General features: G+C 35.7%; 1 protein-coding gene across 2 annotated transcripts; it reads right to left on the bottom strand.

The window, feature by feature from the left end:
- Positions 1-1383: 1383 nt before the first annotated feature.
- LOC124170456 lies at positions 1384-25354 on the bottom strand. 2 transcript variants are annotated; one of them, XM_046549180.1, is made up of 5 exons: positions 25303-25354; positions 23944-23989; positions 13559-13638; positions 2981-4438; positions 1384-2176 (listed from the first exon to the last, which is right to left on the bottom strand). In XM_046549180.1, the coding sequence occupies exons 4-5, from the start codon at positions 4301-4303 to the stop codon at positions 2171-2173; spliced, it is 1329 nt and encodes a 442-aa protein (XP_046405136.1). In that variant the 5' UTR covers positions 4304-4438; positions 13559-13638; positions 23944-23989; positions 25303-25354; the 3' UTR covers positions 1384-2170. The 2 variants fall into 2 exon arrangements, with proteins under 2 accessions (XP_046405136.1, XP_046405137.1); XM_046549181.1 differs by lacking the exon at positions 25303-25354 and adding an exon at positions 25208-25248.
- Between the last annotated feature and the right edge of the window lie 1727 nt (positions 25355-27081).

Raw genomic sequence — 27081 nt, 5'->3', positions numbered from 1 at the left:
CCATTTAAACTATTGCCAGAAATTAAAAATGGGAATATGCATTCATTACTTCATCAAGTCTCAGCTACAGTCAATAAGTGATAATAAATGTTCTTAGGTATCTAGCCTTTTCCATATTTCATTTCGTTCTCTGCATTTTTAAGGAAAAAATCATTAAGATTTGGCTGTTATGTGCCATTATCATAGACTGACACTATGTTAATAAGGAGGAGATCCCACCATTTTATTGTTGGTACTCGTTCAATGCTCTAGTTTCCATACTTTGCATTCCGTTCAATTCAGACATCAATGGAACATAGTGGGTTCTTCATTCATCTTCAGTTTCTGACCTTTAATTCCATTTTGAAGATCAATGCCACCATAAATGGGAAAAATACGACTCTCCCCCATCTGCCGAATGTTGGAAAAATTGGTAATATGATGGTCCTTTACTTATGGTTCATATTTCACCATAGTATGTTACAACATTTAAAAATAATGCACAAGGCCAGTCGTCTACCCATATCAGATTTAATTGCATATATTTGTACCTCCAGACATGATTATAAAATCTTTTTTTATCCAGATATAATACGACTATTTCAGATAAGTTAATGAAATAATTATACTCGATTCATTCATATAGGAACAAAGTTACAACATCTGGATGGCTAATCTGGCTGTACCAACTGACATGGTGTAGCAAAGGTATAATTATTATCCCTTAAGAAATACGCTAAAAAATCCATTACTAAGAGCACCAAGGAAATATTTCTTTGTACGATATTACCAACATAAAAATATATTCCTTTGGAAAAAAATGTATGTCAGTAGAACCAAATGTCTGTTACCCCTAGGTAGCAGAAATACAATAGATATTGTTCATCTTACAATAAAATTACAGATATGAATTACTAACAATTAATAATGCCGAAAATTAAAAAAAGCTGTAAAATTGTGAAACAAAAAATAATACAAAAATCCCAAATCCTCCTTTGATTAAGGTTCAGTCCAATGAAAGACTTTATTAATAAAAAGCCATCATAAACAATAGGCCCTACAATTACAAGGAATCCCAAAGAAAGATGGTCAAACAAAGGCATGAAACAAAAATAGCTATATTTCATATGATGTGAACAGGTAAAATGCTTATCTATTATATTCGCTTTAATCCTTGAAAACCAAGTCTGCAATCGTGAGAATAAAGAGACATTTACTGTTGCTACTAAATAAGCAAATGCCCACTATTTCGAGTCAACTGAATATTATACAAAGGATATGTGAATGTTGAAAACGTGCATGAATGAAGGCAATGATCTTCTCTAACACCATTGAAAATGTGACAATGACCCAATATAATAAAAATCGAATAAGGTCACAAATATATAAGAAAATGAATTTAAGAACTTTATTAAATTACCTACGCACAAAATTTCTCAAATTTCTTCTAATATGTAAAAAAAGAAATCTCATCTAAACCTTTTTTTAAAGCATGACTGAAAAATGCTAAATTAAATTCTACATTGCATTCAAATTATCCACCTTATCTTTGACATTAATAATCTTACACAAATATACTGCACTACATAATATTATGCCTACATCATCACAGTTGCAAACTACAGGGAAATTTCTCTCAAAGGCATGGGTAAAACAAGGCCAAAGCAATGAACAAAACTGTTCACCAAAGGACTATAGAAACATGAGCACATCCGGCAAAATATATTTCTAACAAATGGGAAGGAGCCGCATATGTTACAAATAGATTTCTGGGCACGATGGCTCTCAGCTAAATAAAATGTGGGATTGCATTTCTAAGCCAAAATAGTACATTCCATCCATATACTTATAGCATACATGGGATGTAAATTAAATTTTTACCAAAAACACAAACATCCCAGCAGAATAACTACGAAAAGACTGATTAAATTATTTGTCCACAAAATTATAACAACATGAATCTAAAAATGTGATTACCAATCCAATGAAAAAAGTGCCATGTAGGAAACATGAAATCAATAAAAGTGACCGAGTGCAATCATAAGATATGTGTAATGATGGCACAAAATACAAGAGTGATTGAGTAAAACCAACAAAAACTGAGAGGTTATATAAAAAAATAATAATGTTAACAGAATTTTCCTCTTCAGGACTGGCTCCATCACAATCTCCAAAGTGTATCAGGCCAAATTCATCTCTGAAACAAAAAATATAAATTAATGGAATGGAAAATAATGCAATCACTAACAAAAATCAATGTCTACATTAGGTCAATACTTATGGTGAGATAAAATATTACCTCCATTTACAAAATTGTAATGGCAGTAATTATAAGCAACAATTATTAAATATCTTCGGACAAACCCATGTTCTACAAGAATCATTTATTGTATAAGGAAAAATATTGGAAGACTTTCTTTATTGTTTGGAATTTACACATGAATCACCAGTTTGTTATATCATGGATTTGAATATAGCCACTCTTCAATTTCCTTACACCATTTTATTTTTAACTTTGATATTTATGCATTAGGTCATAGATTGATAGTTTTGAATAGTCACCTTTTTAAACTTAAGACGTATAAGAACATATTAAAGCTATAACACATTATCTTTTGAAAAGAAATCTGCATCTCTGAATATTGAGAAATAATATGTTTGACTAAAATAAATCGCATTTAAATATGTTAAAATTACAAAACCCCACTCCCATTAAATCAAACTACTCATAGAACACCTAGGAGGAACATCTATGGATTGAGAATCCAATGTACCAGATGTTTCATTTCACCTCTATATGCCAAACCTATGAGTGGCCCACTTTTGGGAAATCATGGAAAATTAAATTACGAACAAATCTTTCAATTATTCAAAAGTTTGTTTACATTTACATTTATTAATTACCGATTAATTGGCTAAAACAGCTTCAATTAATGATTTCAATGTTTTTATGAAGACAATAATGTAAAGAAAAATCGTAATAAATAGACATAAGACCCACCTTTGCACTGGCTAGAAGTGTTCCCATCACATTTTTAGAATAGAGAGAAAGGGGGAGAGGGTAATTCTTCTGCAGAAAAGCTCTTCCTTCTGTGGATCTATGATAAGCGATAATACCAGGGACAGCTGCCGCAAGCCAACATGCCTTTGCCTTCAGTGTCTTCCCATCCAATGCATAATTGATGAACCATTCTATATCCTCTCCCCTCCTCCTCCTCTCCTCCAACTCCTCTATAGCCTTCATCCACTCTCGCTCTCGTTCCACATCTCCCCTGCTATAAGGCCTCCACTCATTATCAAAAACTAATTTCAGGGATAATTGTGAGAGGGCCCAAGCTAAATAAGAACATACTAATTCCTCCTCATCACCAGGATAATAATATCCACCCAAATATACAATCTCACTCTCAAAATCACAAAATGAATACCATTCACTCCCATTCTCCTGAGTCCCATCCAATCGCACAACCTTCTCCTTCATCCTTCCAATGTAATCAGAATTACTGTCCACCATCACCTTCACCCGATCATCCCCACTTAAAAACTTAATAATACATGCAGTGATATCATCTCCATCATACAGTCTCTCATATATCTTACGCATTCCATCGACTCCACTTCCATTCACTATCCGCGTCTTTCGCACCATGGCGTCCACGCACTCCTGCCTTGATCTGGCCGGATCGGATGTAGGTTGACTTAAAGATGCCTCCCCAATAAGACCACACTTGATACACGTCACATCCTCCGCTGTTGACGTCACGGATTCTTCCAGACAACGCAACAGTGCATCGCGTCCACACACTTGCGCTTTCAGTTCCTCCAACGATGAGCTCAGCTGTCGCACAATAGATTTCATCTCTCGCCTCAATGAGTCCACGGAGGATTTGAGAGATGCAATATCACATTCTGGGCTAGCCACAGGTGTCACATGATCAGTGCTCCTACTCAAAGATGCTTCCAGACGACGCAAAATAATTTGGTCTCTCCTGTGAACCAACGTCACCAACTGCAGCACTTTTGAGCGTTCCACATCATCAGGGAACTGGCACACCATCTCCTCAGCCGAAGACAATGCATTCTGTTGACTGTCATCTGTAATGTCTGTGTTGGCCCCTCTTGCCAGTAACTCCTCCACCCAGTCAGTTTTTCCAAGTCCCACACCAACATGCAAGAGTGTTCTTTGCCGTGGATAACGAACATCTACATCTTCCAACATGTCTAGGAGCTCTTTATGCTGGCGCAATGAGCCAGTCAGCAATCCAGCAATGAGCCTCTCCTCAACAAATTGCTCTGCATTGCTAGCAGAAATGTTGCTTGCCATTTTTGGGAAAAAAATAATGTATTTCAGCGGGTGTTGGATTCAGCATAAGTTGGCAGTGGGAACCAGACGTGTTGACAATGGTCACCAAGGAGTAATGCACTATCTCAGCGTTAGTTTGAAAAGATTAAATATTGGCTGCAATATAAAAGAAGAAACATCAAATTACTATCTTAAAATTTGTCAATAGCAGAGTAGGAACATAATAACTAGCATATGAGTGACTCGAGAAAAAAATATGTCGCTCACTATGCAACCCAGAATAAAAAGGAATATGCTCTGGAATGGCATTTCTGAAATTCAATCACTCACAACCATCGTTTTTATGAGGAAATATCAATTCCGATGTTGTCAAAAATAGATAGCTACGCTACAAGATGCTGGGGACTGTCTTCAACATGCAACCAAGCAGGAGTATAAACATTTATTAGAGAACCTAGGAGGGAGGGAAGTGAGGTTAGAATGAAAATCGAGAGCATATATACGAAAACGTATGATCTGACATGATAAAATTGGAAAATAGGCTGCTGAAATAGAGTATATCAGAAAAAAAGAATTTAGAACATTAGAATAAATTCAACACATGCAGCTGCTAAATGGTGTAAGTTCGAAATACAGTAGAACCTCGGTTATACGACCCAAAGTTATACGATGACCTCACACGCCGATTTTTTTTGGTCCGGTGAATAACCCCATATGAACTCATGTATTTCCAACCTCAGTTATGAAACTCTTCACTTATACGACGACCTCGGTTACGAAACGTATTTTTCCAGTCCAATGAGATAAAATACCTCACCTAAACAACTTGTCAGAGAACTGCTCTACAAGAAGATTGCGGTACGCACCCCGATTTTAGTCACAGGAGCGGGGGTAGTATGCGCTTACTACGTAGACATGTCAATGAAGAATAATAAGTTTTAATAATGAGCGATGCTGTTTATTAGACATTAATTTTAACTGCAGTAGATGATCGTTAATCCGGAATATCTATCTCTAACGGAAGATTGTCTAGTATTTTCCAAGGTTATACTTCCCGTCGATCCAGCGAAATAACACCTAAATGAGCCGTTCAAAATCCTCCCGTACCAAAATTTTTGCTTCCAAGGTCATCGAAAAAAGGTTATCGTATTTGCAGTATGGACGTAAGTCGATGGTGATTCAACACGATGGTAAAAACAGCATGCGTGGTCTCATTCCGCGTGCTAATCCCTCATCCGCGGGACGAATTGAGCCTGGAGAAAGTTGCTTACGCGGCGCGCAGATCAAAACTGACCCAACTTGTACCTGTGGGTGTAAATGAAATATAGTTTGACCTCGACTGCCTGGTGGCAAGTGTTTATTTTTTAACTGAACGAGAGTTAGTACGAATGCCCTCGGAGAATAACTCACGTCGTTAGTAGTAACGTAATCATTAAAGTCAAATTCAAAACGCGAGAGATACGGCAGTTCCTTTCGACTCAGGAATGACTTATAACCATTATATCGAAGTACAAAAACAGTCTTGGTGTTGTTTCCAGATATGGGGAAGCAATATATTACGTGAAGATGAGTCACACGGCTTGTGAATCGAAGTTCCCGGCGCTGAATTCGCGGAAGAATGCCGGTAGAGAAGGTATACCCGGTAGATTCAATCTATTATTGCTAAAATGTCATGGGAAAATTCTTTTTTAGTGCGTAAACATTATTGAGAGGGGAGATTTTTCCGGGCTCTTAATCTATTTTTGTCCATTCATCACTGACAGCAGTTGCGCGGTTATTTCAAATGCTCACTTAAAAGTTTTCTAAGCACCGGAAAAGTGAACTTAGTCACGGAATATCCCGGGTACCAGTGGCATAACTAGGAATATGCTTTGGGGGTGAAGGTAGTACCTGGGGGGCGGCTTCATCCCCCCACCCCCCTCCGAGGCAATGGGGATTCCCGTAAAATTTAAAAAAATGGCATGCCTGTAAATATGTTCTACATCATTTTGGCACATAAAATTTCACTTTAAGTAGATGCAGTTGCTGTTTATCAAAGCTACACTTGTGTTTTAAATTTTTTAAAATTTCTCTGAGGCTTTGGAAGGGATCTATCCCCTCATCCCCCAACCATAATTACGCCACTGCCAGGTGCTTCATATTATCTATGGCATGATATTTAGAGGGAGAAAACCAACAGCCGAGGTCATTTGCGCCATGAGGTAAGAGAGGGAGTATGGAAACCCTGTGTTGGAATTAGCCAGGTTGTAACAATAGGCTTAACCAGGGCTTAATGTCCAATCTGCCGGACAGTGTGTTGCACTGGAAGTTCCGTCCACACTACTCTCAAGCAGGGATAGAGCCATCTCTGAAAACTTTCTGCCTCTGCCATTAACCTGGGTCCATAGGGTGTGAAGCCTTCGTGATGCATTAGTGAAATTTTGCTCCCTAATTACGGAGTTAATTTGGATGACTTTCCTCAGGTATTTCATTTCTTTAATCTCCAATCTGGGGTTTGCCTATAGGTGGTAAAATGAATTTCCTGAAAACTGCTTTTAATAAGTCAACTTTAAAAAAAAAAATGGCTTCTCTGTGAACCTTTAGCGACATCATTCCGAAATCTCTCCAGTATGATAGCCTTGCAGCTTAGTACAAGAAATGCTAGACGTTCAACCGTGGGTAATGTTTTTCAGGAATGTAAAATTATGTTTCTCTTAAAGTAACACATCATCTGGGGTGTTACTTTTGAGAAAATAAGATCATTAAGCTTCAATTTCTTGCCTCCAAATGAGTAATTGCATCCTGGAAATTAACCGGCCCCTATAGGAAAGGATTTCATGCGAAATGCCGAAAAACCTCACATATGAAACTTCCTCACTTATGTAACTTTTTTTGGTTTTCCGCTGAAAGTTTCATAAGCGAGGTTCTACTGTATATTTTAGTGACCTCAAATAAGGCATAACAAAATTAAAACACAATGCATAGCCCAATGACCAGGGCCGGGCACATGTTGAGTTTTTTCTCAAATTCTATCCTACTCGTAAGACAGAAAAAATTTTCGTAGGCGCCGACAGGAAAGTGTTATAGCTGTTTTACTCGGTGGGTATTAAATCGAATGACCATGTGAATGATTTAGCGAATGATCTTGCGAATGACCGTAATTCACCGTCTAAAACTGAAATTTTCTGCATTCAAATGATTATTTGAATGAAATTTAGAGCATGTTCAAATTTGCTTGAATGATTTCCATGAATTATATGAGCATGCGGAGTCCATCTTGCTACTGGCACCACCTAGGAATTTTATGATAGTATATAATTTGGCCTTAACATCTGAAGTTTTAACTGCGAAAATGACTAAATTCCGACGAATATCCATATGCACTCGATTCAAAAAATTGAATAACTCAAGGCTGTATCCAAATAACTTAGCTTAAATATTTATTTCTGAAAATGGGAAATGATATTTGATACCAGGAATATATACAGTAAAATTTTTGCCGTAACAGGCAAGTGTCGAAGAAGAACCGAATGCCATTCATAGATGCCTTCTCCGCTCTTCTGTGGTTTTCATAAACACTCGGTGTCTCCTGTGACCGTTCGCTCGCCTCTCAGCCCTCCATTGTTTTCGGGAAGCCGTGCGAGTCGATCGCTCTTTCCCTACAACCGTTGCCTTCTCTCGTCTTTTGTGGCCCTTTGATTTGTGTTTTCAATGCATTTGATGTGCTGTGACATCCTCATACTATAGCCATCGTGTATATAGTTAACAAAATCAAGAAATATTGATGACGATCTTTAAAATTCGCCCCTGTTATATACTGGACGGAGTACAAAATGAAACTATTCCATCACTACAGCCGAAGTGATTGCACAACAGAGAGCAGCAAAATGGGGACAAGTGATGTAAGCTAATGTAAAGCAAACAGTTTTGCCTTTTATTGTAAGTGTGAGCAAAAACTTAAGTGAATTTTTAAATTGTTACCTTGTTCAATATTCAAACATTTTTTACATTTATTATTGAGCAATATTTTTTCTCTTTCCTTACTAAATGCAACTTTTTTTTCGTTTTAGAGAATATTTTTTCTTCAAAATTCATTGCCAGTTACAGCTAGAATTGTTTCTTTTAAAGCAAAATATTATATCGAAACTGTATAATCAGATAAGTCGAACAGTAAATACTTAAAATTCATTCTAAAAATAATATTGCCACACAATCTGTGATAGGTGAAAATAACTTAAGAGAGAATAACTCTTGTTCCAAGAAAAACTACTTTATCTGAATAATTCAAAACTCAATATTTCTTGAATGTGTACGTGGCTAGAGACAAGATCTCAAAGAAATAAAATATCGTTTTCTGTCGTTTTCACCAAATGACTCAATTTGGCATCAATGTCATCTCTCCAATCCATTTCAATTTCTTTTCATGTGCTTTGGGATGCAGAGGTAAGTGGGCACGCACACAGAATTCTGTCTAGAGAAGGCGATCGCGAATTTCCAAGGAAGATCGAAAGAGGTTGGAGTGGGATATAAGAGGTGGACAGGAGGAGAATACAAATAAGATGAGAGATAAACATGATGGATATCAGCAGAGCAGCGACACATTCCTGAGGGATTGAATCCTTTGAAAGTGGGTCTCCAAGGCAGTGGCCTGGCGAGAGGGGAGAAGAGGGGAGGTCCGGACCCCCCTCCCCAAAAATGAGAACACAATTACTCGCCTCACAAAGAAAATGAAATACTGAAAAGTAATTAATTTACAAAAAATTCCCCAGATGGCTGATTTTGCAGTGAGTGGATTCCAAAATGGTGGATCATTATCCATGTCATATGTTTCCTTTCTCGGATTGCAGAAATTATATATTTAATGCAATGTTTACTATGTATAGAGATAAGGGAGACATTTATGGGTGGAGGGAAGTAACTTATTATTTCATAATTAATTTTATTTTAAGATGCCTAAAGCAATAATATCTTCACTCAATTATCCTCATCCGTTTTTTGCAAAAAAAACTTTTACAAATATTCAAACTAAAATAAAAAAAAAGACTTTTGCAATTGACGAGAAGTGAATGCAAAATATTTTACCTTTATTTATTTTATTTTTCACACAATTATAAACTTCTATTTATTCAATTGGTTTTACCTGAAGAAAGAGAAATTTTTCCTTGCTGTGGCTCTCATGTGGTTAATTGCTTGGCTGGTTGTCTAATCTTGGACATACTCCAGGTATGTGTGATTCAATTTTTATGATAAATAATAAGTTCCGAGTGAATTTCATTCGCTATGATTTCATCATGGCAAAATTTATTTAGCATTCATCACTATGTACATTATCTGCTAAACTCGAGATAATAACCACATTTGCATAAATTTGACAATAACTTTAGTGAAGTCTTTGTTCCACGTTACAATTTATTTTTTCCTATTTAAATTTTATGCACAATAAATAGATTTCCCCATCATTACGGTCACTTGCATTTGTATTGGAGACTCATTACTAGATTTTTTCCAAAATGTTCGAAACCCTTTCAAGTATTTTATTTGGCATTCACCGTAGTGAAAAAATGCCTCAGAGAGAACCCTCCCCTCACCTAGTCGCATGCCATTGAGCTCAGAGAAACTGACCGGGCCAAAGGATATATATACAATGGAGGATACATGCAGATCATTGCGCTTCCTGAAGCAGCAATTATCAGATGGAAATATTTAACTATAGAAGAATTTCACCACTTTTTGGGATTATTTTTCATACAGGAATTGTAAAAATAGACCGTATTCAAGATTGTTCGAAAATGCATTTTCTATATGAATTGTCTTGCTTCAGGAGACAAAATTCGCATGGTCGATTCATGTTATTTCTCCAAGCCGTTTATATCAGCGAGAACCCTGAGTCAGGGAGTACCTTACTGATGGACAAACACCCTTCGGATGGGCTGATTACTCAAAACTAGGCCCCTTATTAATGCATTCAATGAAGAAATGGACAAAGTAGTGACACCTTCATGTGACTCGATTTTTTGGAAGAGTCTATGGTTCCATAGAGAGCTACACTGGAATTTAGTGAATATATGAGAAAGCATCAAAGGTACGCAACAAAGTTGTATATGTTGACGTAAGCAAAGGGTTTGGCACTGCAGGTCTTCAAATACCAATTGTCTGGAAAAGGGCATTCAGAGAAGATGGTAGAAAAAATTGACAGAGAATCATTTTGGTTGCAGCCAATCCTTTTGTATGGACGACTTTAACAAAAGTATTGTCACTTCTAGATCCCATCTAAATGGGAAAACTTACGATATGGGGAAAATGCTGCGAACCAAGAAAGGTATTCCTCCTGTTGTGCTCTCCCAGGAATTAAAGAAAGGTGAGGTGGTGGAGGCCTTATCTGAGGGTGAAGTCTTTATCCCAAGGTGGGAGGATAAGAGGGAAGTGCGGACAATCAGCGCTGATATCAGTGCAAAAAATGATTAAAGCCTCAAAAAGACGAAGTTGCACACCAAGAAAGCCACAGGAAGTGATTGAATACAACAATTATATGAGTGGCATCCATCATTGGGATCAAATTAAGCCTTCCTATCCCATGAAAAAGAAACCATCAAGTGGCACAAAAATTCGGGAATCCACCTACTAATCTTACTGTTACTGAACCGTTACTTTTTTTTCTCATAATATTTTTTGAAAATTCCTTCTATCGACTTTTGAATTCTAATTTTAGAATCACTTTTAACAATATCAATAACTCCAGCTCCCTTGACGAGACAACCATCTTCCCAGCACACCTCATTAAAAACCAAGGGCTTATCAAGACATTTCCCCGACTAAATGACAAAGACGAAAGACAGAAAAGACTAAAACAAAAGAGGTGTAGGTAGCACTTCAAGAAGAATGTCTGCTAGGACACTTCACATTATTGCCCCACCAGCCTGGCTGAGCCATGATTATGTCTTGAGTGTTTTCTGGAGTATCACAAGAATTTGTAATGCTGAAAATTATTTACACAGCTGGACAAAATTGTTTTATAAAATTTATATCATCTATATTTTATATGTAAATTTGTTTCTTTTTATATTGATATTATTTGATGCAATACAAATAGTAAATAGAAAAACCTTCTTCCTATGGTTGACAATTTCTGATTTGTTTGACGATGTTTCATCAATATAATTCTTCTTTCATTTAAATTTTCCTTTTTATTAATTATCCATGCATTATCCATGATTAGGAACACCACTTTTGCCAGAAATATTGGTAATATTTATTATATTTTGTTCAGCGCAATTAAAAATTTAAAATTGTTTTCATATGTAAAATTTCCAGATTGAAAAATTAACATTAGCTGGATTACTATCTTCATAAGTTTTCAAGAAAATGATTAGGTGTAAATGGGTTTTTGCTGCAGTACTGACAAAAAGCAAAGAAATATCAGAATCATAAACATATAGAGCGACAAGGTATCACAAGATTGACAGGATACTTGGAAAATTTAATTTAAATTATAAAAAATGGTGGGTTACTTTTGGGAAAAATAGTAAATACATGTACCAAGAATCACAACTCATAAGATCACGTCGCTACATTAATAATAAAAAATACAACTTTTTGCCAAAATGTCAGCCACTGAGCATTTTCTTTAAAAATTGGTGAGCACAGAATGTGTTAAGTAATTTTTTGGTAAAAATGGACACACATGATGGAGAAAAAGCCTTTTTGGGGGATGAATCTCCAACTTAACTTTGATAAGGAAAAATTAGTAAAAATATTTTCTTTCAATATAAGTAAGACTGCCTCTCCAATATTTTCTCTCGTCAAAATAACAGAAGGCTTTCATAGAATGTTACCATAAACACTTTAATTAAGAAATTGGAATTACAGCAGACTCCCGATTATCCGGCTGCGGTATATCCGTGTTGTGGATTATCCGTGCACGAATTTCACTCTCGCTCATTTTTCGCGGCAATTTTTATGAAAATTTAAATCGGATGCAAAACCACCAGAATTACTTCATTTCAATAGTGGGACACACCAGGCTTATTATCACCACAAGATTACCCTTCGTAAAACGGAAATGATCACGCGCTAGCTGCATTTACAAGAGCTCAGTGGTCTTGTTTTCGAATCCTCGCAGTGTGCAATCGCGCTACGTGTTCACAGATACACATCCCACAGCAGTTGAAAATTTTGATTTCTGATGTCGCGCAGTGGTTTTAAAGTATTCGTGCAAACCACTTTTCTGTACATGTGATCTCGCCAATACGTGGAAATCAAAACCAGTTCTTAAATGGAGCAGTAATAGTACGAGTAAAACCTTGTTATTGCCTATAGATTGTGTACTCTCGAAGAGAGCTCTGAGACCGGAGAGAACTCTTAAATGACAGCATAAATAATGATATATTGTTTTTTTTACATAAACTATGACTCATTTCAAGCCATTTTTCTTGCTTAGTTTTATGTTTTTAACTGCTGAGGTATTCATACATTTATATTCGATTTTATGCATCAACTATATGGGTCAATTGTACAGCAAAAACAGTTCTTTGAAACAGAATACAAAACTGATGTCTAAAACACCCTATAATATTCAACATTTTGCCATGTTTAAAAATATAGACATAAATATTAAATTGAAATGGGTACTTAATTGGAAAAAATTGAACCTATTTCAATCATTCCTCTCCTTGATGCATTTCGCAGGATTGGCGTATGGTCTCTCACACCATTAATCGAATTTAGTCGGATATTAACGGAAATAAAAAATAAAAGTATTAGTTTTCGAGACTTTGATATCTGTAGCATAAAAAATATGAAGATAACAGGAATTATTGGCATAAACAATAGTCATTTTGAAAGCATTCATAATTAAAAAAAACGCAGTGGTCTCTCAGACCGCATGGCAAATGGTGTGTTTCAAAACTCCATTCACAACAAAAGCAAAAAATAATCAGCTCATTAGAACTGACAAATGTTGGCCTCTGACACAGTCTCAAGTGACCAAAAGCTATTTCGTACACACAAACGTTGCGATATGCCTATTTCTTGATGAATAGAAAAATGGAGATTTCGTTTTAATTAGTTTCAGAAAAGCTTTCAGAAAGTGTGTACACTTGGGAATAAGAACGAACTATACCATGGCAAAAAATTTTTATGGATAAAACAAGAAATATATGCTATCCATTCTTACCCTAAATTACGTTCAAACTCAGTCTGGTTCTTGGCAGGCACGCATCTTTCAAGCAAGGAAGTCACACAATAATGAATAATTCATGGAAAAGCATATATTAAATGTATTGGCAACTACCTACTTACCAAATGGGTTACACAATGTGGTTAGAATGGGTAATCGCTCCTTCCTTGACTTTCCAATTCCCAATACAGAAGAGGCAATCCTGGAACGTAAAATAAATTACTTTTGTTAGTGCCCCAAATGTTTTTTTTAGTTACCTCAGTAGACTGCAGTGGAGGCCTTTGCAGGAGGGGAGGAAGACAGCCCCTAAAGCCCCTGCAGTAGGTAGACCATCTGCAGACAACAGGTGGTCACTTGGTGTCGGGATTTTTGGGAGCCAGACTTCGTTGTTTGGGTTTGCCATCTTCAAGGTTGGCGAGAGCCTGAGTATTCTAAGTTAGTTCTACCTCCAAATTCTTTATGTAATTCACACATCCTGTCCTTTTGCCCATCCTCCTCCGAAACTCAGACAGGTTTACGAGCCAGTGAGTAGTAAGTTGTCTGTCGCCACCTACTCTGGAGGATCAATTAACTTAAGTTAACTTATTCCTACCCTCAACCTAGCACCCCTCCCCTTCCGAGAGTAGCGTAGATTTTACCCACACTGGCACCCACAATATCACCCAACAGCACTTAGGACTCCTTGATAACAAATTACATTGTATTCCAACTATTATTGTAAATTTTTATAAATGTTTACATTTTCTATGTAAATTTGTTTCTTTTTAAAAATGATAGTATTTGATGCATAGAAAATATTAAATAGAAAAATATTCTTTAGATGGTTGACAATTTATGATTTGTTAAACAATGGCTTTCTTGAGATGCTTCCTCCCTCGAATGTGCAACATTTTCACATTAAATAGTAATTTTTTTATTAAAGTCAACAATATTGGTGTTAATTAAAGTATGTTGGTGGTGGTTCTCGGGTATTGCTTTGTAAAAAACATTTTCACTCCTCCTACTGGGAGTGTCATCAAGAGGAATTTGATTCTCTTGATAACGCTCCCAGTAGGAGGAGTGAAACGTTGAGTGAAAATGTTTTCTACGCAGCAATACCCGAGAACCACCACCAACATAGGTGAAAGAAGGTGTGAAAATCTTCAGACGAAAGTTAATTAAAGTAAATTTACAAATAGAGTAAATAACAACTATCATCCATAGTGCTTTCAGCACTTATCACGGTTGAAAAGAAATGACTTGTAAAAATTGATACATTTTAGGGATTTTCAAACAATTACAAAATTTAAAATACGCTTCATTATCAACTTTATATATATATTTCGAGTTTATTTTTTCAATGTGAGTGTTTCTTTTTTGTGTCTCTGTGTTTATCGTTATTAACTTGAACTATTTATATTACGTGCCACGTGCATATCATATTTTCCAAAACATTGTGTATATATATATATATGTATATATATATATATATATATATATATATATATATATATATATATATATATATGACATGCAATTTAGAGAAAAAAAATAGAAACCAATGCAGAAAAAAAAACATTTTTATCAATCCAGTCTCATATTTAATATCACCACATTATAGACATCGTTAAATTGATGTTTCCCCTAAACACTTTCAGCCCGAAGGTAAAAATTTTAACTTTGCTCCGATCTGAAAATTTTGCCAAGCGAAGCTATCATGACACTCAGTGTCAAAGTGGTTGCATAATGGCCATTTTAAATATTTCTTGGACATCTATAACTTGATAAAAAAAACTTTGAATATTAAAATTAACCAATTTAGGAAAAAAAATTAAAAGTTATACTGCACACACAATTTCTTAAACAAAATCCCAGGTGTTGATGCTGGTTTTCACAGGGGCCTCCATGAATTTTAGACGAATGGCCCCAAGATAAAATTATAATTTAAATTACGTGGATTGGAATGAATCATGACAGGCTTCACCTACATGATACCTCAATAGTCACCGCAACCAATGAAGACACTAATTAAGTTGTGCAAAAAGATTTTTAAAAATACAAGGCAACTTCCGCAATTGAAATAATAGCATGTATAGGTATGTGTGACTCGGTTTGAAAATATTTCACTAGGAAAATTGTTTCAAGACAAAATCAATGATTGAAGCAATAGGCAATCAAAGGTATCCTTCGTCAATGCTACAGTAGATTTTTAACACTTGTCTCACCGTCATACCTCATTCGATCACAAAATGCCAAAGTATAAGCAAACCTTAGTATGAATAGACGTAAGAAGAACGATGTAATAGAACGCACAACAGAAAATGGAGAGAGGAAACAGTAATGTAGCTGGTTTGAGAAAAGTGAATAATTCTTCTGAACAATGCTACGCTGGAAAAAATCATCATGTTATGATCTCCACGATCAATCACCTGATATTCTTTAGCGAATTTCAAGTTGATAACTAATGGCGGTAGTGGCATGTGAATATACACATGCTAGCAAGTGCACACCGAAAGATGAATGAAATAAGAAATGTAACTTTTCCTTTACTACGAGAAGGATAAAATCCAGTCCACTTATAGATGTGATATGAAGCTCTGAACGCTACAGCTAACTCCTTGGCAAATTCACCACTACGCAAGTATGTTATCCCTTGGCATCGCGCCAGGTGCAAATTCGGTCGATGCAATCACTTGAGGGGGCTCGGTCGGGACGAGGTAAGCAGGGGGAATGTGCTGTCCAAATGGACGCTGGGAGCAGACTCATGAAACAACGCAAATGGGCACGCACATGTTTATTGAGTGACTCACAGGTAGTGTAGCTGTGCCCAGGATCCTACTGTCTACAAAAAAAGGCCACACACCCGAGTTTGATGAGTTCTATCGCCCAAACGAGGCAATCAATTTCAATACAACAAAAAGCAAATGAGGGAGAATTTATTTCTACTTTCTCCTTAATTTACATCAACAAATTTTTTGCGCCATGGTATTTCTTGTATTTCATTTTTTCTAAAACAATTCCCATTTTTGCTTGTAAAATCAAGTTGCCCCAATTTGAGTGCTTGGTATTCTCATAGTTTTCGTTCCAATATCTTGAAATTACGATATATGAAAGCCAGATCTATTATTAACACCTTTAAGAAAACAAATTGTTCATATGACAAATATTGGCGGATGTTTTAAACTCTGATAACTTCAAAACCAATGAGTCAATTGAAAATGAAGCTTGAAAACTGAGCTTCAAAATTTACATGCATGAGGACTTCCGGAAGGTCTCGGGTGTCGTTGCCTACTAGGATTCTTGGTTGACAAAAACATTCAAAACACATTCAGTGAAACAACTATACCACTGAAAATTCTTGCGACAATTCCGATGACTACTAGTGAAGCATAGAGGATTTTACAACCCTTAAACATGTTAAACATGTTTAAGGGTTGTAAAAATCCTCTAAACATGTTAAACATGTTATTTAGCCAGATAGATGAGGACAGGCTCACTGCTTTGGCGATGTTGTCAATTTAAAAAAATTCCAGGATGGTAATGAAGGTTTCAATGACAAGGTGATTAAGGAGTTTGCTCAGACGAAGGAAAGGAGAATGTATTTCACCTACCGTCACTTGTAAAGGTGTGGTTAGAATAATTGTTTTCATTTGCATGCTTATATTACTTCTGTTAATGCAGTTTTAAGGGTAGAATGTACCAGTGGTTTGTCATACATGTGCTATGTATTATATTACGACAAAATATGATGCTCATAGATAATAATTAGCATAATATAAATAAATCATCCTGTATCTCCTATAATGCACACCCACGATAAATTACCACCAGCCACCACTGACTAATGGAACAATTTTTAAACTTCCTGCTGGTGTTGTTTTCAAACATTAAATTTTACTACCCAGAGAAACTGATTTCTTTAGTTTGAAATCGTACATCACTATACGTAATCACTTTTTTTTAAATATCACATTTGAGCCTACAAAAAGTTGCTATTCATTGAGGCATTTGAGAGGCTGGCAGAGAATTATACCATGAACAATTTATTATTGCCAAAAACATAATATCACCTAATAAATCAAACAGGTCTTTAGAGTAGTCCAGTGGCATGAATTAGGCTTACTTTTCATTTCAATGAAAATTTTCTAATAAGATATTTGAGCAGTGTTATTGATTGGGATTATCTTCTTTTATATGTATCATGATCCGCTCTGATAATTAAAGATTATCCATTCGGTGCTACAACATTTGCCAACCAGTGGGTAAATTCTTCAGGACAAGCATCGGTCTTTTGTAGAATACCATCATGGTGTCCAACGGAGATATAATATTAACCCATTAAAGCCAAGACGTATCTATATTTATATTTATGTCATACTTTAAAAATTCCTAAATACTCTCTTGTTTGTTGTTTATGCAATTTCTTTCCATCATATGAAACAAGAAAGCCTTCAACTGGTTCATATGGTAATGAGATAATTTCAACCAACATTTGCAATTGTTATTTTCACTTACAGATGTATGGTCTCGAACTACATAGAAATTGCCACCGTATGATCACGTGAAAATTAAACTTTCTTATTAATCAGATTTCTCTGAATCCAGTTATTCTGTTTCATTTTAAAATAATGAGGAGCATTATCTATTAAAAGATATTAATTTTTCTTTCAATCTCATGACAAAACTAATCAGAAAAGTTTTGACAAATCTAAAGATACCTCTGGGTACAAGTGGCACTAAAAATTCAATTTTTAACTCATAGCTACAGGCATCCCCGAGTTACGTAAGAGATGCATTCCAGCAGACTCTGCATAAGTCGAAATTTACGTAAGTTGAAAATTTTGCGTTAGTGCATCAGAGATTTCAATTGGTGCGGTGAATTCTTGATGGAGAAATTTGCATTAAATTTTTGGTTAAGTTTCATGCATTTCACTGTGATATTCATGAACTCTTCCCCATATTCTTATGCTATTAGATACAGAATCAATAAACATTATTATATAGTCTGAGAGTTGCATCTTGAGCATTGCCAATCAGAATGCGTAATATTATTCCCCAAATTGACCGATCGCCTGGATTCGGGAAAGTATAGTATCTCAACGCTACAAGCTGCAAGCAATGTATTAGAAGGAAACCAGTAACATTTGGGTTTTAATTGTGGAGCATTGACGAATAGGGTGGTGCGAAAAAACACAAGTTACAAATTTAGTGTCGCTATAGTGCAGAAAATTTGTGAGACAATAGTATAAGAAAAACAAAAAAAGAATTATTAAAATCGGACGTAATCTTTTGATCACGCAAAGCACCTGAAAAAATGACAAAAAAATGTTTTTTTCTGCTGTAAAAAAATAAAATTTAATGAGTATTAATTCTACAATTTAGCCGATTTTTCAGAGTTTTGTATTAATTTCTTAATATATTTTTTGCGAAGTTTTTATTAGCTATTTAGATCAAGAATGACTAAAAAACTGGCCACTAGAATTGAAAGGCAAAATCGCACTTTAAAAAGGCAGCAAGTTAACACTATTGAAACCGAAAGTGAAGATGCTGAGGTTTTAAATGACAAAACGCAAAGTTCAACAATCAAGGAGAAATTTGTTGACTAGAAAGATCACATGCCTAGTAATTTAAAAAAAAATTTTAAATCACCATGGCAAATGAGGGTATTTTCATTGCGATGAATACGGAGTATCTCACCATACAGCTGCTGCTATAACGTCAAGTGTACTTGAAATGATTGAATTGAAGGAGTACTGTCGGACAGTTAAAGCGGAACACCATTCTCTAAGAAAAGAACCAGATTTTGTGTATTTGAGTTATGTTTCTCCAAGCTCCGTGTCTGCTAAAGATACAGTGGTCTCCATATTATCTAATCTCTCTGATCAAGGAGCATCATTAGAGTACTTAGAGTTAGTTTGCTGTGATGGTACAAACATCAACATTGGATGGAAAGGTTGCACTATTAGAAAGCTCGCAGAAAACATTGGACCCCTGCTGCAGTGGGATGTTTACTTCATTTCATTTAATTACTTTTCTGTCATATTTTTCAGTATTTAGATGGTGAAACAAGTACCCAAAAATCATTTAGTGGGCCAATCAGACTAATCTGAACGGTTATGGAAAGCTTCCAATACTGCATTTCCAAACAATTGAATATGAAATTCTACAAGTTGATAGATAAATTTTGAGCAAGGACCAAAAATACCTTATTGACATTAGTCAAGCAATCGCAAATGCTGTCTTTCCAAATTACTTAACAAACCGTGATCCGGACCCAATTTCACATGCTCTATGACTCGTGTGAACAGAGCAATGGAAACCTCTTGATACATTCCTGAATATTAAAAGAAAGTACTTATATTTATTATTGAACGGAATTCTAACTTTGATCACACCGAGAACGTATTGATGGCGACGGTTTTTTATTACAGAAGGCACATTGGAGAGCTAGGGCTAAAAAGAGTACCTATTTAAGGATGACAGACTTAAATAAAAGGCAAACTTCGTAAACTTCATCACTCCTACTAAGAACTTCAAAGTAACTGACTACATAGGATTGATTGACTGGAATGTAGTCAAACTATCCACTCCACCTCTTCTTAGGAAATTAATTACTAATGAAGAAATAGCTTCCCTTATTGAACCAGGCGATAAACAAGATCAGGATATTTCAACTTCCCATATTGCACGCAACCAATGGGGTCGTGTGTGAAATTGGTAACGGAGGCATCCCTTAAGCTTTGTGACTATTGATCCAGAGATGGATTTGTTTGGACTCTACTCAAATCAAGGTCCACTATGTCAGACTTCACCACTAAATCGCACTACAAAGTAGTTTTCAAAGGCTAAAATTTAAAAGGAGGACAAAAACTGCAATTATTGTAAATAGCAGTAACCCTCAATGGTTGGATGGATGGAGGGTGTGGGTAGAACTCAAAGTGCAGTCACCTTTCCGCAGTGAGTTCTGGGTTGCTTAATTATGATTAAATCATGTATAAACAAAGGAAGAGCTGCATAATCAAACATGAAATATTACCTTTTCAGGTAATTACTTATCACACAACTCTGAAAAAACGGCTAAATTGCAAGATTAATACATTATTAATGATCTTGTGTGATCATAAAAGACCGTATAAAACCAAAAATATGTATATATTAATATAACCTATATTATTTGTAATCGTTTTTTGCTATAGTATTAAAAGATATTAAATAAATTTTATTTTTTTACCACGATAAAAAAAACTTTTTCTACATTTTTGCCATTTTTTCAGGTGCATTGAGGGATCGGAAGATGACGTCCGATTTTAATAATTCTCTTGTTTTTCTTGTAATAACATATCGCAACTTTTCCGCACTATAGCGACACGAAATTTGAAACATGAGTTTTTTTGCACAACCCTTTTGCCGAATCTAGTGCCTACTTTTATTATGTGGAGCTGTATGCTGGAGCTAACACCAACCTTGAGAGAACAGATCTAGGTCAAGGAAGAGATGTAGTTTTAGGACTAACGGATGAGATTAAATTACCACCAAACACAAAAATATTAGTTGACAACTTATTCACATCAGAAAAGCTGCTAAAAGAGTTGACAGGAAGAAGCTTGCATGGAAATGGAACCCTATGTGAAAATAGAATCAAGAGTATAACCTTCCAGAAAAAAACTGCATTTCAAAAATCAAAACGGAGGTCTGCTCAGGTTAAGTGAAACAGTTTTCAAAAATTATGAGGTAGAATGGTAATAACGCAGTTACCAAGATTACTAATTGCATGCATAATAAAATGAAAAATGATGCTCATTATTCTGTCACCGAAAAGAAAAAAATGACGATGCAATGCCAGTGGCGATCACAGAATTCTCACAATGGTGGAGTAGACCTATGCCATCAATTACTGGCAAATTACCGGACAAAGATGAGGAATACAAAATGATAGTTTACCTATTTTAGATGGGATTTGAATGTATCGATTGTACAGGGATGGCTTGGGTATACAAAACTGAGATACATACTGCTGTAAAATTTCAAAATCCTAATGTCCATTGTTTATGTAAAAATACTTTATACCATAATACTATAATACCTAATGCTCAAAATTATATTATATCATACATAAAAATTCAAGTATAAAAAACCACTTGAAGACTTACCCAGTGAGAAATGGATCATCGAATCTACGTCGAATCTTCGTCGATTCGACGACTATAGATCGATATGTGGTCGACGTCGATTTTATTTGTTCAATCGACGTTTTTTCGACGTGTTATTCTCATTGGCCAGCGGGGTCAGCGTGTTGATTGGCTGAGGGGAGGACTTATTAATGTCTTAAAAATAACGGTGAGACGTTATTACAACATATGTGTCTTAAATAAGAAATATAAAATTAAATAATTATTTTATTTATCCATAAACATTAGTTTTAATCTCCGAGAACAATCTTTGATTCCTTTTAATTCTGTAACTTGACCGTTGAAGTTCGATTGCGTATATCAGTTGAGCTGTTAGTCGTCATGCTGTTAGTTCTTCGCAGTAAACTCGGAACAGAGACATTCGGCGCCGTATAGAAAATTTATTGTCGCATTTATTTTGCGCGACAAACTTTGCTAGCTCTAAATCCTGTTATTGGTATTTAAAATCCTTCTGAAACTTAATGAGCTTTTGGATTCGTATTAATCATCAAAAAAGGCATGCCATTCCGTCGCTTAGTAAAGACAAGATTCACTACGTCTTCCATACTTCGGAATCGGTCTGCTTTTGGACCGCTGTATGACAGGTAGGATTAGCTTTCCCTATTTAATGTGTTCAAGATTTCCATTTTCACACATTTGCCACTTACGCCGGACCTTCTATTTGCGTCCAAGTTCTTACTTCTTTCCTGCGTGGTATGTGATATGCACAAGCTTGGCTTTGTGACTACGTTTACCTCATTTCGATACCTTTATACTCGCGTCATAGATGTCAACACCTCATATTTTTTCTCAAGGATTTCTGATTATTATTGAAGATGAATACGAAGGACTTAAGATTACAAATCACCATTATAAATTTATTTCAGCCTTCATTTCTTTAGACTTTACGTGCTCGATTGAAATACGTCGTTGGCGCAGCAATAGATGCTCTTTATTAGCCGAAAAGATGTATATTTCCGCAATTATTAGTAGGAATCGCAGGTAAAAAGACGATATCTCGTCGACATAGAAAACTCGTCGATGGTGTCGACGTCGAAAACACGTCGATGGCGTCGACGTCGAAAACACGTCGATGGCTTCGACGTCGAAAACACGTCGATTTTCGGACCATATAGACATCGATCGATGTGTTGCCATCGACGTTTTATCGATGAGTACTTCGACGTCGAATCGACGTAGATTCGATGATCCATTTCTCACTGGGCTTAAGCAATGAATTATTTAGCGGAAACGTGCATGAATCAAATTACATGATATTGTACATTGTTGATCCCTCAAGTGCCAATATGTATCTTAAGATACATAAAGGATTAAGCAATGCAAATGTTAGAGATTAAAAAAAAAACATTTTTTCCTTCATCAGATATGATGTTGAATCATAATTTAAGCAAGGAAAGTAAAATATTTAAAAAAATCTTCTGGGCATTCATGGATAACTAAGGTTTCTTGAGGTGTACCCCATGGATAAATATTGGGCCATATTCTTTTTGTCATACATATTACTGACCAGTAAAGTACAGGGGGCTTTACCATTCCTTTATGTAGACTGTACTAGCAATACGAATGACTAATAAAATGCCACAATCGCTCAAACCGTGATCCAGTAGGTAGTGACAGGAATAAAAGTGGACCACGAATCTGTAGCGTCTGAAGCGGGAGCACTCGGGAGCATGTACTGGACTAAACTCTTACACAAGTTTATTACCACTCACGAGATGGTGATTTTGTAATGAAAATAATAAAATATTTAGTGCTTAAAATGGGAATTATCTTAATCTTTAGATTTTCTAAGCCATTTAGTCAATGAATATGAACTTTTCAATAGTATGATTCACCTCAAGCGTTAGAAACACATTTTATATTCACACGGTTACAACCCTGTATATAAATTTTACTTTAAAACTTTAAGATCAAATCGTGCTATTTAAGGCTATAAAAAATGCCTAAACCGAGGAAACACATACAAAACAATAATTCACTCACAACAATAAAAGTCTTGAGCAATTGAGACTTGCCCTTTAGACAACTTGATAATGATTACCTACATGCTATACACGACATACTACCACCTTAACCAGTTTCAAAACAAATACTACGCATAGCTGGCACGATCGACCGGAAAAAAAGCTTCAAGGCAAAATATTTCATCATCACCGTTTTTGTTAACTTGTCCATCAAAATGACGACACAAACTTTCAAGACAAGCACAACTGAGACAGCAATTGGGTGACACGACTTATTTAAAAACAAACAATGGCATAACATCGAATGGAATTGTGCAGTTTCATACACTGTTATTGCAGAAGACAGAATTATAAGAAATTGATCAAAATACTCACTTTGAGACTCAGGAGGTTCTGGAATGAAAGTTTTCCGACCGGAATCCTGGAAAGGAAATTGGACAGATGAAGATTAACAAATTGGCATCTGAATACTTTTTCGTCATTCCATGAACAAATGCTACAGCTACAGATACGTAATTTTAAGGCGTACAAAGCCATTGAAAGGGTTGAAATAAGGTCCTTACAACTTCAATACAACCAGGGCGAAACATTTTTTTAATTCAATACATTAAAAGATATAACTAGCAAGTAACGAAATAGAAATAATGACATAGCTATGGTCTTTAATGGACATCTTTTCATATCGAGGGCCAGATGAAATAGCAAAAAAATAATATATGCAGAAACTTGCTGTCTACAGCCCTATCTCAATGAATAAAATAGAAATATTTCCCGATTATCAGAGAATAGATGAAAAGACCAAAAGAAAAAAAATAGCCCAATCATAGCACATCCTACCATCTACCTGGAATTCTACCTACTCTACCTGGAATTTCATTGGTGACAACACATTTATCCCGGTACCAAATCAATATTTAACATATTAAATTTACACAATAATGATGACACAACACCGGCAAATATCGATAGAAATGGTAGAAATTCGTAGACACAATGATTTCACGACAATACAGCAGCAATGGCATAAGTTTTAATATGCCTAAGGCGTTCACAGTATACTTTTATCGAATACTAATTTTAAAAGATCTTCACCATGATATGGATTCAAAACTTATGTCGCATTCTTAACAATATTACGGGCGGGAGAAAGCGCAGTGACTGCAATCGAATAAACACAATACACGCTACTTATTTTCATGTGGGAATGGCTCATAATTTAAAGTAAACTGCTACCCATATTATTACCAATAATATAAACCCAAATTTCTCCGTTTTACTCTCAAGCACATCCTAAAAATCATAAGGTTATAAATGATGGACAAAGGACAATCAACCGAGTGGTATAAAATCCAATTAGTAGAACACAACAAAGTTACATTGAGACAACGAATATCAACTCGCCAACACGTAGTATACGTGACCTAAATCCAGAATGTATTCGAGGGCCGCATTGCAATCATAATATAACCTGTAGTGAGGCAAGCTTTAACAACGTAGTCACATATAAATGAAACACTAACTGCAAACAATAGCAAATAAGTAGGTTATGTAACAGTAAACACGTTAGAAATGAGTAGTACCAAGTCTGACAACACAAGTCACTACGCCTCGTTACATGGCATTGATAATTAAAACTCACGAATGTGGGATCCAGATTACAAACACATAGGATTAAGGGACGATAAATAAACTAAAAAGCGATGTAGAATGCAGAGAATCCTAAAAACAACGTACCAGACCACTTTTACTTTCTCGTTACCGTTCTCCCAGCAGGAAACGAGCTATTATTGCACTCGTGGCAAAATACCCATAATACCACGCAAGTTAAGACTCAAAGCACAGAGACGGCATTACCATGATGATTGGAAACAATCGCAGTTAGCGCGGCAGTTTGTTTCTAAGCTGGCATTTATGTGGCTATTGCGACGACAACATATGATATATCACGTTTTTAAAATACATTTTAAATTAAGTTTGCTGTTAAATTAAAAAGAAATATATTTTATATTTCGAGAAATTTATAGCCAACCTTAAAGTAAGCCTATAAGTTCCACTGAATACAATAACACCAATGAAATTAATTTCGTAAAATAAAACACTGCAGTATTTAGCTAACATGGTGTAATACACTGAAATATTTTTTCGAAGGCAATATACTCTTCAGTTTCGGGAATAGTATTAAAATAATTTTTAAAAGCTACAATTTGCTATTAAAAAGGATGTCGTTTAATAGGAGACCAAAATATATTTTACGTCACCTTTATTTTCCCTTGCGCCAGGAAATAAGAACAGGATGTAAGAAATAAGAAATAATACTGGATTTCAAGAGCCATATTTCATTTTATAATGACGTCAATAAATGTACTTTAAGGAACTCATATTATAACAAGCCTTCAAATAGTGTTACCTTCGGTTTGAAAACAATTGTAATTTTATTCACCTTTAGCTAAAACCAAGAGGCAAGATGCTAAAGTCATAGTATCTTAGAAGCCATTTCAGTAATTATGTATGAGTTTGCAGATCGGGAAATTGATTAGTTTATTTACAGGGATTAAAACTTGGGAAAACACCTGGATTCCCAAAAGTGACGTCACAAGCCGAGTGATCATGTATTATCGTCACGGAAGTCGGCCAGATCTATGTATGGTCACTAAAGATCGGATGAGGGAACTGCTTCGTGATAGTGATGGGGAAAAACTTTCCGTAATCGTTTAATCGTATCACATGATAAAATTCAAGCATAATCGATTCAGGGAAAAAATCGGGCCGAAATAATCGATTACGCAGAGAATCGGTGAATAATCGAATCCAGCGCACGATTCTTGAGACGATTATGCACCGATTATCATCATACGATTATGGGGCGATTCTTTGGGCAAAATAATCGTGTGCTGAAGGTTAGGCGCTCCCGATTCTTTTGTCCATTATCGTCAACAATGACGCTGCGATTCTGTGGGTGAGGAGAACTCACCCACCCACAGAATCGCAATAATGGACAAAATAATCGGAAGCGCCTAACCTTCAGCACACGATTATTTTGCCCAGAGAATCGCCCCATAATCGTATGATGATAATCGGTGCATAATCGTCCCAAGAATCGTGTGCTGGCTAAGTATTCGATTGTTCACCGATTCTTTGCGTAAGCTAGGAAGATTGTTATTCTGTGCGCTACCGATTATTTGAGTGTGAAGCGATTCTTTTTGTGGCGTGGTAGAATAATCGTCTCGTAGGAACGCTAAAGACCTAAAGATATCGGCGCGCACCGTCTCATTTGTATTGAGTGAAAAATAAAATGCAAAGAATCGGTTTTATTGTCGTATTTTGAGATTGTGCGGATGCTGTAATGGTGGTATTTTGAAGGTGGGTGTCATGATGCGTGTCAAATAATTTAGTTCGTTTTTTAACTTATAATATTAAGTTATTTTACCCCTGACATTCTTAGATCCGGATGATGAGTGGTAGCAATGCCTTCTTAAGCTTACGAAGGCATTAAGCTTAATAACTTCTTAAGCT

This window comes from Ischnura elegans, chromosome 13, assembly GCF_921293095.1.
Source record: "Ischnura elegans chromosome 13, ioIscEleg1.1, whole genome shotgun sequence".
Taxonomy (NCBI): Eukaryota; Metazoa; Arthropoda; class Insecta; order Odonata; family Coenagrionidae; genus Ischnura; species Ischnura elegans.
The sequence above is the reverse complement of the archived record's forward strand: the minus strand, read 5'-3'. Positions and strand labels throughout refer to the sequence as shown.